The sequence below is a fragment of the Sus scrofa genome, chromosome 9 (genome assembly GCF_000003025.6).
Source record: "Sus scrofa isolate TJ Tabasco breed Duroc chromosome 9, Sscrofa11.1, whole genome shotgun sequence".
Taxonomy (NCBI): Eukaryota; Metazoa; Chordata; class Mammalia; order Artiodactyla; family Suidae; genus Sus; species Sus scrofa.
The window spans coordinates 2788533-2810108 of NC_010451.4; the positions used below are offsets into that span (position 1 = coordinate 2788533).

Below are 21576 nucleotides of genomic sequence, written 5' to 3' on the forward strand. Positions count from 1 at the left end.
GACTCACATATCCATGCATGGGAACCCCGCGCAACTTAGCGAAATTTCAGTACAGCCTTGAGATAATGGAAAACCAGTTTTGTTTCATTTGTATGTTTGCTACTGTGAAAGAATAAACATAATTGTTTACTTATGGCCTTTGCAGATGAGCTGCCTTCTTTTTCTATTTTACTCATTTTAGTCATATTTGGATTTTTAAGCAGTATTTAAAAAAAAAAACCATGAAAACCCATGTCAAAAAACAAGACAAACAAGATAAACAAATGAACAACAACTATTGGAGTGTGCTGATGGTGAAGTTTCCATAATGGCTGATGATCAAAAAAAAGAAGTAAACATGACGCAAATACGTGCAAACTACTACAAGTCTGGGCATTAAACTAGGAGGCCTACACGATCTGTCAGCAAGGTCAGCTGGTCTAAAATGTGTGTAAATCTCAAAGTTCCGGCCCCTGAGATATGGTCCTACTTGAATTTTTTTTTTTTTTTTTTTTTTTTTTTTGGTCCCTACATCGGTCCAATATGAACTCTCAAAGTCAGAGGTCACGTCCCAAGTTTGCAAAGCCCCTATCCCCATTTGACACAGTAGTTAACTAGGAAAATAAACAGTAAATTTTAGACAAAATGGGATACAAACCTCAACAATTACTTCATGGAAAGATTTAAAATGGCACGTGACAACTAAAGCTACATTCCTTAATTTTTCTAATGAAATATATACTTGCCACTACAGTGTTTTTTGTCAAAGCACTTCACTTTTAGCAGAAAAATTCTAACATTGAGGAAAAATCAATTTTGGTGGCAAATCACAAGCTCTCCCTAGCTGGAGAAGTATAGTCACAGCACACGTCTTCCCAGAACCCTCCTCCAGGCCCCCAGCACCTCCTTGTTCCTCAGGCTGTAGATGAGGGGGTTCAGGGCTGGGGTGACCACGGTGTAGAAGACAGAGGTGATGCGGTCCTGCCCGGGGCTGTGCAGGGAGCTGGGCAGGACGTACATGACCGTGGCGGCTCCATAGAACATCCCCACCACAGTCAGGTGGGAAGAGCACGTGACCAGGGCTTTCCGCCTCCCCTCGCTCGAGGGCATGTGGAGCACAGTAAGCAGGATCAGTGTGTAGGAGGCAAGGACAGCAACCAGAGGGGGGATCAGGAAAGTCACACCCATCACATACACCATGAGCTCATATCCGGAGGTATCGGCACAGGCCAACTTCAGCAGAGGTGGGATCTCACAGAGCAGGTGGCTGATTTTTCGGGACCTACAGAAGGGATAGTGCATGGTATACAGGGTGTGCCCTAGAGCACTCAGGGATGCCAGGACCCAGGATGTGGCCACCAGGAGCCAGCAGACCCCCGGTCTCATGAGGACCATGTAGCTCAGAGGATGGCAGATGGCCACATACCTGTCATAGGCCATGAAGGCCAGGAGGAGGTCCTCGGCGCCACCCAGTGCCAGTGCCAGGAACATCTGAAGGGCACAGCCCCCAAAGGAGATGGTGCTCTCCCCCAGCAGAAAATCCACGAGGGCCTTGGGAGTGACGACAGACGTGAACAGGAGGTCCATGAGGGACAGCTGCCCGAGCAGCAGGTACATGGGCGCGTGGAGCCGGGCATCCACTGTGATGACCAGGAGCAGCAGGCCATTGCTGGTCAGGGCCAGCATGTACAGGACTGCGATTGCGGCGCAGAGCAGCCCAGGAGACCCACTGTCATTCAGAATCCCCACCAAGATGAAGCCACTTCCCAGGGTGGAGTTCCAGTGCTCCATTCTGTGTTGTTTCTGTAGCTACCAAGAAACAAATGGATTTTTGGTGAATTTTTGCTAAGACAGTCCCATCGTTTCGCAACATCAGAGGCCATGTAGGATGGCCAATGAGCTGATGACTCTCACTGGTAACTGATTTCTCCTCTTGAGTACTCGGTTTCTGCCTCTTTTAATTCTATCTTGATAAAACAAAGTCTAAACAGAGAATAAACATTACAGTAATAGCTAAACACCGAGAGACCACTACCTAAGAATATTATTGAAGATATCAAACCTGAACATTTATCTCCCTAGAAAAGTCAATCATCTCACTCATAACAACAGAGCAAATGTCTGGCACCCATGTCTTGATTATTTCTGTACTTATGTTTTAAGTATAATGTTTAATTAATGGCTTAAATATCCTCTTGGAGTTTGGTGAATATGAATATGAAATACTAAAACAGTTATAGAAATATGATTTCAATAAAGCACATCCACATAATTGTCCATATAACTTGTGTCTACATTTGTTTGCAGGAACCAAAGCCGAATACACTAGCCTCATTAGAAGAGTTAAATTGTGTCCAACTTACTTCACTGGACCAGCCACACAACTTTCATGAGCCTAAGAGGGAAGGTATTACAGAATGCCTAAGACTACGGAATGGTGTGTTTGAGATGGTGTCATTATTACAGTTAAACCCTCAGGATAAATGTACATATAGGTACATTTTTTTTAACAGGTTATCAGAAAATGTGAGCATGAGATTATTCAAAAATAAGGTACATCTCAGGAAGAACAGACTGTTCGGGGGAGAAAAGGAGAAAGGTGTAGGAAACAAAAGAGCAGGTGCTGTATGTTGTCACCGGACCCATTAACCCCGGCTCCCCCCCCTCCCCTCCCAGATCCCAGACTGCAGCACCAGGGCACCTACACGGGACGGAAGGCCCACAGGGAGGGGGAAGAAGAGCTCCCTTCTAACAGCTGCCATGGGAGAGGGGACCCAACCTCAGGGAGAAGACAGAAACAGGGATGGGAGGCTGACAGCAATCCGCATCACACATCACACACGTTTTAAAGAAACTGAGGGCTCTCACTGTGGCTCAGAGGGTTAAGAACCTGCCACAGTGGCCATGAGGATGCGGCTTTGATCGCTGGCCTCGCTCACTGGGTTAAGGATCTGGTGCGGTCACAAGCTGCAGTGTAGGTCACAGATACTGCATGGGTCTGGTGTTGCGGCTGTGGCACAGGCCTCAGCTGCAGCTCGCATGCAGCCCCTGGCCTAGGAAGATCCACATGCTGCAGCTGCAGCCACAAAAAGAAAATAGAAGGAAAAGGAGAAACTCTAAGTGAATCCCATGCCTCCAAATCCCTTCCCCCTTTATGCTGTACAGTCCTGACATTTCACTAGTTCCCATTAGCCTCTACGAGGGCCACAGAACTTTAAAGTAAAGAGGTATTAAAGCACATGACGGGCCTCTCATCTGCCCCAAATGTTCCTTTGGAGGCATCTATCATCACACAGGTGTAAACACTTTCTATCAGAGGCCAGCAAAGCCCACTGGGTCAAAACACAGGTCCCGACGACTCCATCAGGAATCAGAGACCCAGGCCTGGGAGGCAGCATCGGATCGTCCATCAGTCCTCACCGATCCCTCTTCCGGTGGAGAAAACCAAGCACAGAGGAGACTGGGAGGCAGTGCAAGCCAAAGCTCCAGGGAACCCGGAGGACAGAGGAGCTGTGGTTCTGGGGTCTGCCCCGGGCCCTCCCTCTCTGCTCAGCTTTCCTAGAGCTGCACACGGCCCCACAGCCGAGACAAGAGTCTTACCTCCGGGCTGAGAAGCCCAGCTGCCTGACCACACAGAACACCTGGGGATTGTCCGAGGGTCAGGGAAGCTCCAGTACAAGGCAGCAGGCAGACAGGACTTCTCCTGCAGCGTCCAGCTGGCTAAATTGTGTTCAGCTGGCTCCGACCCAGGTCGGTCTACACGCCCTCTGCCCTTCCAGTCCGCTGCAGTCTGCACTGGAGAAGCAGCACTCACAGGCAGAGGGCAATGCAGCCCTTGGGGAGTTTCTGTGAAGCACCGAGGTAGGTTTCCCCCTCTCACGCCTAAGGAGAATCAGCAGAAACCCCTTCTCTCACACGGCTCCCCAAGGAGGAGGCCCACCCAGCTCTGCAGCACTTGTCAGACTGAGTTCTTGGTTACAGGTGCTCAGACCTTCACCTTCGCGTGCTGGCGTCTGGGAGAAAAGACGACAGCAGCCCCAGGCTGGAGGCAGGAGATATAGGAAGGGCTGCCCTGAGGAGACCCTGCCACGCCTGACCTCACTGTCCCTGGGGCCGGGGGAGGAGGGGGCCAAGGCCTGTCCTGGGGAGTTTCCTCATCCCACGGCCCCACCCCTCTACTCTATTCTACCCCGGTGCGCAGAGGCACTTGTCTTCCCAGCGGACGGGCCTCCCCTGGAAATGCTGGTCCAGTAGACAGGATGGTAATGAATCCCTCAGGGCACGTTTCAGCCCTGGAGCCCTGCCCTCTTCCTCCCCTAGATGAGCTGGGAGGCCCTGGGCTTCATGCCACCTAAGGCAGCCACCGATGAGCCTGAAGAGCCGCCTGGGCAGACCCAGGAGCCAGGGCCCCTTTCACGGTCAGCCTCTGCCCTGACGTTAAGGTGGGCTTTGTGGCATCTGTGGGATGCGGGCTCCTTCATCCTCCTCCAGCCTGGCTGTTCACATTCAACGGGACTGCACGGTGGAGGCTGTAATTACACGCCCTTCCCTTCACCGAACTTGGGCCGTCTCGTGTGTCCTCTACAAAACTTGTGTGTTTGGTGTGACTACTACTGTCTGCCGCCAATGACCTCTGAGGAGAACGTGTGCAATTTTGAAAATGTTGGGCAGGAACAGCATAAAGAAACACACCGTTCGGGAGCTGGAGGACGTCGGCGTTAATGCAAATCTCCTCTAAATGCTCCCAGAGAAACAACACAGACTTCCCACGGATAAAGACAGTCAGCACATGGTGGACTCTTCAGTGACAGTGACAGGCAAGAGAGAAATGCCTCCAAAAGTGTGGAGGAAACCTAAGGCCCCCACTAGTGGTCCATGCACAGGCGAAGCATCGCCAGAGCGTGAGGACACACTCCAAACAGAACTACAAGAAATCACCACCAGAGATGCCCCAGTAGGATAATTCCAGCCAGAAGAAAAGTGATGCCTAGGATGGACGTGATCCAGGGGACAACGGTGACCATGGAAACTGGTTCCGTAAATGAGTTGCCACGTTTGCGACAAAGAATAAGTATGTTTATATTTCAAAGCACTAAAGCTAAAATCTTGACAAAAGTAATGAGATGGTAGGGGAATTTTTCTATTTGCTCTTAACAAGGGCTTAGAAGTAAAATATTAAAAGCTTCATATTCATCTATTTAAATTATCATTTTCAACATTTTTCTACTTTTATTAAGGTTCAATTTCCACACAGTAAAATTCACCTTTTAATGCACGGCTCTGCAATTTTGACAAATGTGTATGTATATACACAACCACCACCCATACCAAGATACAGAAGTTAAGTGTACCCCCCCAATTCTCTGGGGCCCTTTGGTAATCACATGCCATCCTCACCCCAACCCCTGCCAACTGTCTCATCTGTCTACTGTTGCTATTATTTTTGCCGTTTCAGCCTGTCCTAGGAACAGCATCAGACATTTTGAGTCTAGGTCCTCTCACCCAGCATAATATGTTTGAGAGTCACCCAAAGTCTGCTGGCGGTTAGAAGTCTGCTCCACTTACTGCTGAGTGATGGCCAACTCTATGCCTGTGTCCTAACTTGTTTATCCATGCCCCAGTTAGAGGGCATTTGTGTTGTTTCTGGAGAAAAGGCCACTATAACCATTCAGGTACAGGTTTGTCACTGCACGTAAGTTGTCATTCCCCTGGGTAAATACCTTGTGGTGAAGGTGCTCAGTTGTATGGTAAGTGCATTTTTAAGGAACTGTTTTCCATTGTTTTCTCATAGTGACTGAACCATTTTCACTCCCAATTTTATTCTCATTTCACATTCTATTAAGCTGTAAAATTAGGCTGTTAAAATTGTAATTCACCGTGAGGAAATTATTGCCTTCATCCTTAGACTTCACATCTTTCCAAGAAGCATTTAAAGAAAAAAAAGTTTAGGGTGGTGAGCAGGATTATTTCTGCAAGTTAAGAAAGATGTGCAATTCAAGACAAAGAGTCATGAGGGACTCACACACATACTTCTACTATTTTTTTTAAAATATATAAACTATTGTTTCTTCGTTTGAGGAGTCAAAACCATCTTTCATTGTTGGTGGGCACAGCTCCAGTGCCAGAGGTGAGGGTGGCCTTGAGCCTGATTGCTGTGGCTTGAGTTGTGAATGGTAAAAAAGAACCAGAAGTTCTAGATACGAATAAGTCTTTCAAGATGATTTGCTCCAAGACATGGAGTAGGAACTGGAGAAGGGAATGTGGTTTCAGGAAAGTACTGGAGCATGTGTGTAACCTGTAGCAAATGTTCCTGCAGAGAGCGAAGTGATGCAGAGGAGAAGCAAAATCTTTGAGTAAGAAGAGCCTGGATCAAGAGCACCAGTGGAGGGTTTGGCCATTGATGGGCTCTTTTTTGTTTTGTTTTGTTTTTGACAATAGAATATTACTCAATCATAAAAAAAGAATGAAATTCTACCACTTACAGCAACATGGATGGACCTAGAGAATATGATGGCCCCCTTTAAAAGTCAAAGAACTGCATGCAGATGTGGTGGTCAATTCGGTCCTGGAAGACGAGGCCTATGTGACACCTTCTCTTTTCTCAAAGACACAAGACCATAAGCTGAGAATCGAGGCGTGAAATGGTATTTTTAGAAAGTACCAAAATGCATTAGGATATTATGAGAGGATACTATGTTCCTGGCAATTAAGACTGAGTATTGCAAAAAGGCAACATTTCCAAATCAATATATGAATTACATACAGTCGCAACTAATATACCAAAGGGATTTTTAGACATTTAGCAGATGATTCAAAAGTTCATCAAGAAGAGGAAGCCTATGATAAAACTTTAGAAATGTGGTTAGAAGTGGGGCGATACTCCTTACAAAACACTGGAACGAGAGAACATACCCTGAAATTTTCCTATTGACACACTTTTGAGAAGACAGCATAATGGTATTTCTTATATGTAGAATGTAATCAGGGATACAAATGAACTTATTTGCAGAACAGAAACAGACTCACAGCCTTTGGAAACCAACTTATGGTTACCGAAGGGGACAGGGATGGAGTGAGGGTGTGGCACTGCCATGGGCACGCTGTGGTAGATGGAAGGACTCGCCAACAGGGACCTGCTGTCTGGCACAGGGAACTCTACCCAATATTCTGTGACAATTTATATGGGAAAAGAATCTGAAAAAGAATGGATGTGCATACACGTGTAACTGGATTGCTTAGCTGTACAGCAGAAATTACCACAACCTCATCAATCAACATACTTCCATAAAACTGGAAAAAATAAAAAATTAATAAAAAATAAAGCTACCTAAACCTAGCAAAAAATAAGACAGTACTTAGTAAAACAATTGTAAATAACAAAAATCAGATATTTATAAACACAAATAACTTAAAGCTTCACCATCCATTATGTACCAAAAAATTAACTGCAGAGAGAATAAAGCTAATTTTGCCTAAGAAATTATTAAGCAAATCTAAACCAAATATTTTCTGAACTCAAAATGGGAATTGTAAGGCTAATATAGCCTGAAAAATACAGGGAAAAGATGAATATATGAAACTACCTAAATATTGCAATGCTTCTCCAGCCTCCATTTCCGACTACATGTCTATTAATAAAGTGAAAATAGGAGTTCCAGTCATGGTGCAGTGGTTAATGAACCTGACTAGGAACCATGAGGTTGCGGGTTTGATCCCTGGCCTTGCTCCGTGGGTTAAGGATCTGGCATGGCCGTGAGCTGTGGTGTAGGTTGCAGACGTGGCTCGGATCCTGCGTTGCTGTGGCTGTGATGTAGGCCAGGGGCTACAGCTCCGATAGACCCCTAGCCTGGGAACTTCCATATGCCATGGGAGCAACCCTAGAAAAGGCAAAAAGACAAAAAAAAAAAAAAAAAAAGAAAGAAAGAAAAAAAGAAAATAAATGTTGCCACGTTTATGACTATCAAATTGTTTGGGACCCTTGTCTATAAAGAGCTATGAAAAAGCCTTAGGCTACAACCAAATAACTAATACAAATGAAAAGAGCTGTTGCATTTTCATTGATCTGTTTAATAAATTAGCAAAGCAAGTTCATATAAGACAGCCCTGGAGAGACTACAGTGAGGCAGGCATTCCCACATAACGCTAGGCAAAATGCAAATGGTTTCTAACCTATTTGTAAGCAATCTGGCTCTTCGGAACAGGAATTTTTTGTGGGTGTGTGTGTGTGTATGTCTTTTGTCCTTTTAGGGCCATACCCGCAGCATATGGAAGTTCCCAGGTTAGGCGTCTAATCAGAGCTGTAGCCGCCAGCCTACACCAGAGACACAGCAATGCGGGATCCGAGCCGCATCTGCAACCTACACCACAGCTTATGGCAACGCCGGATCCTCAACCCACTGAGCGAGGCCAGGGATTGAACCCGCAACGTTATGGTTCCTAGTCGGATTCGTTGACCACTGAGCCACGATGGGAACTCCTGTAACAAGAATTTGAAGTAATTTCTTTATCATAGCCAGTAATTCCACTTCTATAAATGTGACCTAACATAAAATTATACCCTCATGCAGGAAAACTGGGGAAACAAAATTAAATATAAGCAAATCCCTAACTACATTACAGAGGGCTCACATGAGGATATCAAGCTGTCATTTAAATTGAACATTTTTGAGGCCTGTTTACTGGTTGTTCACGTAATGGCTAGCATAGTTTAAGCACTACTTTCCAGGCTCTGGCCTAAGTACCTAATCATCTCACTCGATTCTCCCCGAAACATCATGAGATCATCATGAGTCCCATTTTATCATCACTTATTGGAGAAGCAAACTGAGGCACAACTGTAAAGATAAAAATATTGCTGCTTTTTTACAAAGCACTACCCTCAAAAAATAATTCCAACTATATATTTGGGAGATTCTTAACGGAATAGATTTAAGTTCCTAGCTTTCGTTATAAATTTTCCCACACTGGCAAGTCAAATGATAAAAATAGGGCATATTTAGCTGCGCAGAAAGTGAATTCCTTGTGGACACAGACATGTACATATACTCAAGTCTCAATTATTTGGGGTTTCCAAACAGGCCTGCATACAGGTAAACCACATTTTTAAAAAATTCAAGCAATATGCATGACACATGGCTCACTGTTATCCTTTCTCTCATCCTCACTTGAAATCTGGGAAATTCCACATTCAGTGTTATTCACTTCTCTATTTTAATTTTCACTTCAGGCAGTAAGAAAATGCCCCATTTAAATTTTTCCCCTATATTCACAGTGGTATTTGTCTTTATTTGTGTAATCAATGCAAATTGCAGCTTAGAGAACAAATGCAGTCACAAATCAATTCCAACTAATTGCTTGAACAATCAGCTACTTAATAAACAAGAAGCTGAATACATCTTCTGAGGATGACTGTCTCTATAACTGTCTAAGAATCAAGTTCATCCTCCTCTGATGTCAGGAGACTTTGGAGTTTGCTCAGCCTCTTACAAGCTCTATTATTACCGCTGCCACGTGATAGTGAACCTGAAACTTAGTCCCCTACCACATCAACTTAGTAACTGTGTCAGGAGATGTCCACAGCACAGGTCTTCCCAGGACCCTCCTCCAGGCCCCCAGCACCTCCTTGTTCCTCAGGCTGTAGATGAGGGGGTTCAGGGCTGGGGTGACCACGGTGTAGAAGACAGAGGTGATGCGGTCCTGCCCGGGGCTGTGCAGGGAGCTGGGCAGGACGTACATGACCGTGGCGGCTCCATAGAACATCCCCACCACAGTCAGGTGGGAAGAGCACGTGACCAGGGCTTTCCGCCTCCCCTCGCTCGAGGGCATGTGGAGCACAGTAAGCAGGATCAGTGTGTAGGAGGCAAGGATAGCAACCAGAGGGGGGATCAGGAAAGTCACACCCATCACATACACCATGAGCTCATATCCGGAGGTATCGGCACAGGCCAACTTCAGCAGAGGTGGGATCTCACAGAGCAGGTGGCTGATTTTTCGGGACCTACAGAAGGGATAGTGCATGGTATACAGGGTGTGCCCTAGAGCACTCAGGGATGCCAGGACCCAGGATGTGGCCACCAGGAGCCAGCAGACCCCCGGTCTCATGAGGACCATGTAGCTCAGAGGATGGCAGATGGCCACATACCTGTCATAGGCCATGAAGGCCAGGAGGAGGTCCTCGGCGCCACCCAGCGCCAGTGCCAGGAACATCTGAAGGGCACAGCCCCCAAAGGAGATGGTGCTCTCCCCCAGCAGAAAATCCACGAGGGCCTTGGGAGTGACGACAGACGTGAACAGGAGGTCCATGAGGGACAGCTGCCCGAGCAGCAGGTACATGGGCGCGTGGAGCCGGGCATCCACTGTGATGACCAGGAGCAGCAGGCCATTGCTGGTCAGGGCCAGCATGTACAGGACTGCGATTGCGGCGCAGAGCAGCCCAGGAGACCCACTGTCATTCAGAATCCCCACCAAGATGAAGCCACTTCCCGGGGTGGAGTTCCAGTGCTCCATTCTCGGCTGTCCCTTAGATGCCTAGAACCAAGTAGATTCTAGGTGAATTTTTGCTAAGATGGTCGCATGGTTCTGTAACATTGGAACCCACAGGATGGCCAGCCTGAGTCCAGTGATGGGACACCTTTCCTACCTGTAACATATTTTACTGGTAACAGGACCTCATTCTGACCCTTTTAATTATATCTCTCTCTCTCTCTCTTTTTTTTTTTTGGTCTTTTCAAGGCCGCACCCTCGGCAACTGTGAGTCCCCAGGCCAGGGGGCAAATCTGAGCTATAGCTGCCGGCCTATGCCACAGCCACCGCAACACCGGATCCAAGCCGCGTCTACAACCTACACCACAGGTCATGGCAACACTGAATCCTTAACCCACTGAGCAAGGCCAGGATCGAACCTGTGTCCACATGGATACTAGTCATATTCATTACTGCTGAGCCATAAGAGGAACTCCCCTTTTAATTATATCTTGATATAGAACCATCTAAATTGAGAACAGGCATCACAGTAACAGTTAAACAGTTATCACTACAAATGACTACTAATCAGGACATTAAATCTGAACACGTATCTTCCCAGAAATATCAAATCATCTCTCTCATAAAAAGAAAGCAAAATTCAGGCACCCATGCTCTTGGTTATTCTTGTACCTGTGTTGTAGATAAAACATTTGACTGATGATTTAAACCCCGATTGAAACCTCTTTTGAATATGAAATTCTAAAATAAGAAGAGAAATGTGATTTCAATAATAGACCTCAGTATCTTTCTCCAAATGACTTTGTCTTCATTTGACTCAAAGCTGTGCCTCACTGGAAAAGTCAACACGTGCAACTCAGTCAGTTCCCTGCACCAGCCCACACGCCGCACCGACGAACTGTCGGAAACGAAAGCAGGGTGTGTTCAAAGAGATGTCCCTTTTCAAACTTCGCCCTTAGAATCAAGGCAAAGCTACGACGTTACAACAGTGTATGATAAAATGTGAGCCTAGGGTTACTTAGAAACGTGATAAACCTAAAGTCCTGGTGAGGAAGATCAGGATGTTTGCTTTGGGGAGAAAAGGCAAAAAGTGTAGGAAACAAAAGAGCAGGTGCTGTATGTTGTCACCGGACCCATTAACCCCGGCTCCCCCCCCTCCCCTCCCAGATCCCAGACTGCAGCACCAGGGCACCTACACGGGACGGAAGGCCCACAGGGAGGGGGAAGAAGAGCTCCCTTCTAACAGCTGCCATGGGAGAGGGGACCCAACCTCAGGGAGAAGACAGAAACAGGGATGGGAGGCTGACAGCAATCCGCATCACACATCACACACGTTTTAAAGAAACTGAGGGCTCTCACTGTGGCTCAGAGGGTTAAGAACCTGCCACAGTGGCCATGAGGATGCGGCTTTGATCGCTGGCCTCGCTCACTGGGTTAAGGATCTGGTGCGGTCACAAGCTGCAGTGTAGGTCACAGATACTGCATGGGTCTGGTGTTGCGGCTGTGGCACAGGCCTCAGCTGCAGCTCGCATGCAGCCCCTGGCCTAGGAAGATCCACATGCTGCAGCTGCAGCCACAAAAAGAAAATAGAAGGAAAAGGAGAAACTCTAAGTGAATCCCATGCCTCCAAATCCCTTCCCCCTTTATGCTGTACAGTCCTGACATTTCACTAGTTCCCATTAGCCTCTACGAGGGCCACAGAACTTTAAAGTAAAGAGGTATTAAAGCACATGACGGGCCTCTCATCTGCCCCAAATGTTCCTTTGGAGGCATCTATCATCACACAGGTGTAAACACTTTCTATCAGAGGCCAGCAAAGCCCACTGGGTCAAAACACAGGTCCCGACGACTCCATCAGGAATCAGAGACCCAGGCCTGGGAGGCAGCATCGGATCGTCCATCAGTCCTCACCGATCCCTCTTCCGGTGGAGAAAACCAAGCACAGAGGAGACTGGGAGGCGGTGCGAGCCAAAGCTCCAGGGAACCCGGAGGACGGAGGAGCTGTGGTTCTGGGGTCTGCCCCGGGCCCTCTCCCTCTGCTCAGCTTTCCTAGAGCTGCACACGGCCCCACAGCCGAGACAAGAGTCTTACCTCCGGGCTGAGAAGCCCAGCTGCCTGACCACACAGAACACCTGGGGATTGTCCGAGGGTCAGGGAAGCTCCAGTACAAGGCAGCAGGCAGACAGGACTTCTCCTGCAGCGTCCAGCTGGCTAAATTGTGCTCAGCTGGCTCCGACCCAGGTCGGTCTACACGCCCTCTGCCCTTCCAGTCCGCTGCAGTCTGCACTGGAGAAGCAGCACTTACAGGCAGAGGGCAATGCAGCCCTTGGGGAGTTTCTGTGAAGCACCGAGGTAGGTTTCCCCCTCTCACGCCTAAGGAGAATCAGCAGAAACCCCTTCTCTCACACGGCTCCCCAGGGAGGAGGCCCACCCAGCTCTGCAGCACTTGTCAGACTGAGTTCTTGGTTACAGGTGCTCAGACCTTCACCTTCGCGTGCTGGCGTCTGGGAGAAAAGACGACAGCAGCCCCAGGCTGGAGGCAGGAGATATAGGAAGGGCTGCCCTGAGGAGACCCTGCCACGCCTGATCTCACTGTCCCTGGGGCCGGGGGAGGAGGGGGCCAAGGCCTGTCCTGGGGAGTTTCCTCATCCCACGGCCCCACCCCTCTACTCTATTCTACCCCGGTGCGCAGAGGCACTTGTCTTCCCAGCGGACGGGCCTCCCCTGGAAATGCTGGTCCAGGAGACAGGATGGTAATGAATCCCTCAGGGCACGTTTCAGCCCTGGAGCCCTGCCCTCTTCCTCCCCTAGATGAGCTGGGAGGCCCTGGGCTTCATGCCACCTAAGGCAGCCACCGATGAGCCTGAAGAGCCGCCTGGGCAGACCCAGGAGCCAGGGCTCCTTTCACGGTCAGCCTCTGCCCTGACGTTAAGGTGGGCTTTGTGGCATCTGTGGGATGCGGGCTCCTTCATCCTCCTCCAGCCTGGCTGTTCACATTCAACGGGACTGCACGGTGGAGGCTGTAATTACACGCCCTTCCCTTCACCGAACTTGGGCCGTCTCGTGTGTCCTCTACAAAACTTGTGTGTTTGGTGTGACTACTACTGTCTGCCGCCAATGACCTCTGAGGAGAACGTGTGCAATTTTGAAAATGTTGGGCAGGAACAGCATAAAGAAACACACCGTTCGGGAGCTGGAGGACGTCGGCGTTAATGCAAATCTCCTCTAAATGCTCCCAGAGAAACAACACAGACTTCCCACGGATAAAGACAGTCAGCACATGGTGGACTCTTCAGTGACAGTGACAGGCAAGAGAGAAATGCCTCCAAAAGTGTGGAGGAAACCTAAGGCCCCCACTAGTGGTCCATGCACAGGCGAAGCATCGCCAGAGCGTGAGGACACACTCCAAACAGAACTACAAGAAATCACCACCAGAGATGCCCCAGTAGGATAATTCCAGCCAGAAGAAAAGTGATGCCTAGGATGGACGTGATCCAGGGGACAACGGTGACCATGGAAACTGGTTCCGTAAATGAGTTGCCACGTTTGCGACAAAGAATAAGTATGATTGTATTTCAAAGCAGTAAAGAGGGAGAGCAAGATGGCGGAGGGGTAGGAGGTGGTGCTCAGCTTCTGCCACAAACACGTCAAAAAACCACATCCCCGTGTAAAACGACTCCCACAGAACATCGGCTGAATGCTGTAGAAGAAGGTAAACCTCCAAAATGGGCAAGAAACTCCTGACATAATTGGGTAGAACAAATGAAAAAGAGGGAGAGAAAAGGAATCAGGACGGGACCAGCATTCCTGAGAGGGAGCCATGAAGGAGAAAAGGAACCCACCTCCTGGGGAAGCCGCCTGACGAAAGACCCGCTGAGTCGGTGGGACCTCAAAGTCACTGAGAAAAACGCAGCAGCTGGACTGAGAGCAGCAAAGCAGAGTGAGAGCCGCACAGACCCTCTGAAACACCGGCCCCGACACCACGGCCTGAGATGCTCGGGCGGGGGCTGGGCGCTGAGACTCAGGCACCAAAGGTCAGTCCCCGGTAGAGAACTGGGGGTGGCATGAGGGGCTAAGGGGCAGTGTGCCACGGGCTACGGAGGGGAACGCTATGGCAGAGGGAACCGGGGAGAAGGGCCCCACTGCAGGAGAGACAAGGCGCCCTTGTTGGGGAGGGGAGAGGAGGAGGAGGGGCAGCCACCATAGGAAACTCCCTGCACTGAGCTGCGCATGCCCATGGGCTTAGCAGGCGGGGCGGCTTTCCAGAGGCCACAGTGTAGAGAAACCTCTTGCTTGTTTAGAGGAGATTAAGCGCTTCTTGTGCCAGCTACCAGTGGCCAGGCACCTACTGTGTGGGCTAAGGGCATCAGGGGGCTAAGTGCAACGTGGTACCTCTTGCACAATCTACAGGTGGCAGGGTCAGGCAGTGGCAGTCATCTCAGAGGCCGGAAGGAGGCATGGCTTGCTACCACTGGGGGCCTGTGAGTGGGCTCCATCAGCAACCCCAGTCACCTCAGGGGTTGGCAAAAAAGAAAAAAAGAGGGCATTGCAACCAAGCACCATATGCTGTTGCTCTCACTCCTTTGGGAACACACCCACCCTGCAGCTGCCACTGCCACACACTCTGGGTGGCGGCCAGAAACTTGGTCACTGTCCCTTCCCAAGACCCTACAACTAGGAGCAACTGGTGCAGCACCATCTGTGAGGTTTAAGCAGGACAGGGTGCTTCTTGCATGGTCTGCAGGCAGCAGGGGCAAACTGCTGCAGTTATACCTGATTCCAGAGGTGGGTGTGGCCCACTGCCACTGGAGATATCTGAACAAAAATCACTTGCAGCCCCAACCACCTCAGAGGGCAACACAGAGGAGGGCATTGTGACTGAACACCACCTGTTGGTACTCTCGCACCCTCGGGAACACACCTGCCCTGCTGCTGCCACAGCCAAACGTTCTGGCCAGTGCCCACACGCCTGATCTCTGTCACTTCCCAGGATCCTGCAGCTAGGAGCAGCCTTTACAGCACCTCCTATGTGGGCTAAGTGAGACGGGTTGCTTCATGCATGGTCTACAGGTGGCGGGGGCAAACCGCCACAGTTATCACTGACTCTAGAGATGGTCATGGCCTGCTCCCCATAGGGGTCCCTGAACAGGCACCACCTGTGTTTCCAATCACCTCCGAGGGGGGCATTGCAATCAAACACAAGCTGTTGTTGCTTTCATTCCTCTGGGAATACATGCACCCTGCTGTTGCTACCGCCAAGTGCTCTGGTCACCCTGAAGATCTGCCTCGAGTTTATTACCACTTCCCAGGTCCCTGCAACTAGGAGTAGCCTATGCCACCTTTCTGCAGGTTCTTGCTGCTATTGAGAACCTAACAACAAGGCACTGACTGCTGGCACTACCCATTGCCTCCTTCTCCCTGAAAACACACTGAGCATCCTGGGAACAACATCCTGCTCACACCAAAGAAAGAGACAGCAAATATTCAAACTCTCACACCAAAAAATAAATAGTAACCCCCCAAAAAATACAATGGGGGTGTTCTTGCATAGAAGTAGCCTTACAAGACTACAGTTTGGCTTCCCCGAAGTCACAGAAAAAGAAAAACACAAGCAAGATGAAGAAGCACAGAAACCATTCCCAGTTAAAGGAACAGGAGAATTCACCTAAAGCAATCAACAATGAAATACCTCTGCAGTCTGTCAGACACGAAGTTCAAAAGGGAGTTATTTAAAATACTGAAGGAACTAAGAGAGGATATGAACAGTAATGCAGATTCCTTTAGAAAGGAACTAGAGAATATAAGGAGGAGCCAAGATAAACTAGAAAATTCATTTGCAGAGATACGAACTGAGCTTAAGGCAATAAAGAGCAGAATGAATAATTCAGAGGAACAAATTAGTGATGTGGAAGATAAAATAATGGAAATCACCCAATCAGGACAACAGGCAGAAATCCAAATTGAAAAAAACATGAAAGAAATATGAGACATATGGGATAATATAAAGTGGGCCAATCTACGCATAATAGGAATTCCAGAAGGAAAAGAAAAAGAAAAGGGGATTGAAAATGTATTTGAAGAAATTATGGCTGAAAACTTGCCAAATCTAAAGCATACTGATATCAAGATACAGGAAGCACGAGGGCCCCAAACAAGCTGAATCCAAACGGCCCACACCAATTCATATTATAATAAAAATGGCAAAAGTTTAAGAGAGGATTCTAAAGGCAGCAAGACAAAAGCAAAGCATTAAGTATAAGGGAAGCCACATAAGGCTATTAGCTGATTTCTCTACAGAAACACTACAAGCCAGAAGAGGGTGCAAGATATATTTAAAGCGCTGAAAGGAAAAAATATGCAACCTAGAATACTCTATCCAGCAAGAATATCATTTAAAATAGAAAGGGAAATAAAGAATTTCTCCAAAAAACAAAAGCTAAAAGAGCACAGCAATACTAAACCCATTTTAAAAGGAATACTGAAATCTCTAAATTAAAAAAAGAGAGAGAGAGAAAAGAAAAAGAAAAATTAGGATGGAGGAAACCACAACTGGAAAGCAATCATTTAAATAAGCCAGCCTAGATCTAAACATGAAGATGTCAAAAAAAAAAAAAAAAGGCATCAAGATCATACAATGTGCAGAAGGAAAATAAGAAAATACAGATTCTTTTTTTCTATTTTAATGATGTATTTGAGCCTGTATGACTATCAGGCAAAAGCAAGCAGATATAGGAAGGGCTTAACATGCTTAAAAAATGGGGAAACCACAAATCAAAACCAAATGTTACATTCACAAAAATGGAAAAGTACTCAAGTATAAAATAAATGGAAACCATCCAACCAAAAAATGAAAAGAGAAACATAGACTCAACTGGAAAACAAGGTTTAAAATAGCAATAACTATGTATCTATCAATAATCACCTTAAATGTCAATGGACTAAATGCTCCAATCAAAAGACAGAGAGTGGCAGATTGGATAAAAAAGCAAAAACCTTCAATCTTCTGCCTAAAAGAAACTCACCTTAGGGCAAAGGACACATATAGATTGAAAGTGAGGGGATGTTAAAAGATATTTCATGCCAATGGACAAGACAGGAAAGCAGGAGTTGCAATACTCATATCAGACAAAATAGACTTTAAAACAAAGGCCATTGAGAAAGACAAAGAAGGACACTATTTAATGGTTAAAGATCCATTCAAGATGAGAATATTACAATCATCAATATATATGCCCCTAATATAGGAGCACTCAGATACCTACAACAAATACTAACAGACGTAAAAGGAGAACTCGATGGGAATACAATCAATCATAGTAGGAGACTTTAACACCCGACTCACATCAATGGACGGATCCTCTAGACAGAAAATCAGTAAGGCAACAGAAAACAATAGAAAAGTTACACTTAATCGACATTTTGAGGACATTACATCCAAAAAAATCAGAATATACATTCTTCTCAAGTGCACATGAAACATTCTCAAGAATTGATCACATACTGGGGCACAAAACTAACCTCAACAAATTTAAGAATATAGTAATTATTTCAAGTATCTTCTCTAGCCACAATGGCATGCAACTAGAAATCAACCACAGGAAAATAAATGAGAAAAAAACTTACTACATGGAGACTAAACAACATGCTACTAAAAAACCAATGGGTCAATGAGGAAATCAAGAAGGAAATTAAAAAATATCTTGAGACAAATGATAATGAAGACACAACCACTCAAAATCTAAGGGATGCTGCAAAAGCAGTGCTCAGAGGGAAATTCGTAGCAATACAGGCCTTCCTCAAAAAGGATGAAAAATCTCAAATTGACAACTTAACCCACCACCTGAATGAATTAGAAAAAGAAGAACAAGAAAAACCTAAAGTCAGCAGAAGGAAGGAAATCATAAAAATCAAAGAGGAAATCAATAAAATAGAGATTTAAAAAACAACAGAAGAAATCAATAAAACCAAGAGCTGCTGCCTTGAAAAGGTAAACAAAATCGACAAACCTCTGGCTAGACTCACCAAGAAGAGGAGAGAAAAAACCCAAATAAACAAAATAAGAAATGAAAAAGGAGAAGTCACAACAGATACTTCAGAAATACAAAAAACCATGACAGAATACTATCAACAATTGTATGCCAACAAATTTGACAACCTAGAAGAAATGGACAAATTTCGAGAGACTTGAGCCTGGCAAAACTGAATCAAGAAGAAATAGATCAACTGAACAGACAGCTCACTAGAAATGATATTGAATATGTCATAAAAACACTCCCTACAAATAAAAGTCCAGAACCAGATGGCTTCACAGGTGAATTCTACCAAATATACAAAGAGGAAATTATACCTATCCTCCTTAAAATTTTTCAAAAGGTTGAAGATGAAGGAACACTCCCAAAGACATTCTATGATGCCACCATCACCCTAATTCCAAAACCAGACAAAGATACCACCAAAAAAGAAAACTATCGACCAATATCTTTGATGAATTTAGATGCAAAAATTCACAACAAAATTTTAGCCAACCAAATCCAATAATATATAAAAATGATCATACACCATGAGCAAGTGAGATTCATCCTAGGTTCACAAGGGTAATTCAACATACGAAAACCAATCAACATCATACACCATATTAACAAAAGAAAAGTCAAAAACCACATAATCATCTCAATAGATGCAGAAAAAGCATTTGATAAACTACAACATCCTCTCATGATCAAATCTATTACCTAAGTGGGCATAGAGGGAGCATCCCTTAACATAACCAAAGCCATTTATGACAAACCCACAGCAAATATAGTACTCAATGGAGAAAAGCTGAAAGCCTTCCCATTAAAATCTGGAACAAGACAAGGATGTCCACTCTCACCACTGTTATTCAACATAGTACTAGAAGTCCTAGCTACAGCAATCAGACAAACAAAAGAAATTAAAGGCATCCAAATAGGAAGAGAAGAGGTAAAACTGTCACTGTATGCAGATGACATGATACTAAACATAGAAGACCCTAAGGACTCGACCTAAGACCTACTTGAACTGATCAACAAATTCAGCAAAGTGCAGGATATAAGATTAAGATTCAGAAATCAGTCATATACTAACACTGTATACTAACAATGAAATAGTAGAAAAGGAATACAAAAATACAATACCCTTTAAAACTGTACCCCAAAAAATCAAATACCTGGGAATACACCTGACCAAGGAAGTAAAGGACTTATATGCCAAGAACTATAAAACTTTAATCAAAGAAATCAAAGAAGATGTAAAGAAATGGAAAGATATTCCATGCTCCTGGATTGGGAAAATTAATATTATAAAAATGGCCATATTACCCAAAGCAATCTACAGATTCAATGCAATCCCTATCAAATTACCCATGACATTTTTCACAGAACTAGAACAAACAATCCAAACATCTATATGGAACCACAAAAGACCCAGAATCGCCAAAGCAATCCTGAGAAACAAAAACCAAGCAGGAGGCATAACTCTCCCAGACTTCAAGAAATACTACAAAGCCACAGTCATCAAAACAGTGTGGTACTGGTATCAAAACAGACAGACAGACCAATGGAACAGAATAGAGAATCCGGAAATAAACCCTGACACCTATGGTCAATTAATCTTTGACAAGGGAGGCAAGAACATAAAATGGGAAAAAGAAAGTCTATTCAGCAAGCATTGCTGGGAAACCTGGACAGCTGCATGCAAAGCAATGAAACGAGAACACACCCTCACGCCATGCACAAAAATAAACTCCAAATGGCTGAAAGACTTAAATACACGACAGGACACCATCAAACTCCTAGAAGAAAACATAGGCAAAACACTCTCTGACATCAACATCATGAATATTTTCTCAGGTCAGTCTCCCAAAGCAATAGAAATTAGAGCAAAAATAAACCCATGGGACCTCATCAAACTGAAAAGCTTTGGCACAGCAAAGGAATCCCAAAAGAAAACAAAAAGACAACTTACAGAATGGGAGAAAATAGTTTCAAATGATGCAGCCGACAAGGGCTTAATCTCTAGAATATATAAGCAACTTATACAACTCAACAGCAAAAAAGCCAATCAATCAATGGAAAAATGGGCAAAAGACCTGAATAGACATTTCTCCAAAGAAGATATACAGATGGCCAACAGGCAGATGAAAAAATGCTCAACATCGCTGATTCTAAGAGAAATGCAAATCAAAACTACCATGAGATACCACCTCACACCAGTCAGAATGGCCATCATTAATAAATCCACAAATAACAAGTGCTGGAGGGGCTGTGGAGAAAAGGGAACCCTCCTGCACTGCTGGTGGGAATGTAAACTGGTACAGCCACTATGGAGAACAGTTTGGAGATACCTTAGAAATCTATACATAGAACTTCCATATGACCCTGCAATCCCACTCTTGGGCATCTATCCGGACAAAACTCTACTTAAAAGAGACACGTGCACCCGCATGTTCATTGCAGCACTATTCACAATAGCCAGGACACGGAAACAACCCAAATGTCCATCGACAGATGATTGGATTTGGAAGAAGTGGTATATATACACAATGGAATACTCCTCAGCCATAAAAAAGGATGACATAATGCCATTTGCAGCAACATGGATGGAACTAGAGAATCTCATCCTGAGTGAAATGAGCCAGAAAGACAAAGACAAATACCATATGATATCACTTATAACTGGAATCTAATATCCAGCACAAATGAACATCTCCTCAGAAAAGAAAATCATGGACTTGGAGAAGAGACTTGTGGCTGCCTGATGGGAGGGGGAGGGAGTGGGAGGGATCGGGAGCTTGGGCTTATCAGACACAACTTAGAATAGATTTACAAGGAGATCCTGCTGAGTAGCATTGAGAACTTTGTCTAGATACTCATGTTGCAACAGAACAAAGGGTGGGGGAAAAATGTAATGTATACATGTAAGGATAACTTGATCCCCTTGCTGTACAGTGGGAAAATAAAAAAATTATAAAAAAATAAAATTAAAAATAAATAAATAAATAAATGCAAATAGAAAACTGAACGCTGAAGAAATGATCACAACTAGGAATTATGAATTAACTGCCATCCTTAAACTTCCAGAGTAAATGTCTCAAAT

General features: G+C 45.6%; 2 protein-coding genes across 2 annotated transcripts; both read right to left on the bottom strand.

Moving 5' to 3' along the window:
• Positions 510-7699, bottom strand: LOC100738864 (olfactory receptor 2AG1-like). Its single transcript, XM_021062320.1, has one exon. It carries the CDS (start codon positions 1768-1770, stop codon positions 838-840), a length of 933 nt encoding a protein of 310 aa, XP_020917979.1. The 5' UTR covers positions 1771-7699; the 3' UTR covers positions 510-837.
• Positions 8425-10699, bottom strand: LOC102161316 (olfactory receptor 2AG1-like). The gene has a single exon (XM_021102644.1). It carries the CDS (start codon positions 10483-10485, stop codon positions 9517-9519), a length of 969 nt encoding a protein of 322 aa, XP_020958303.1. The 5' UTR covers positions 10486-10699; the 3' UTR covers positions 8425-9516.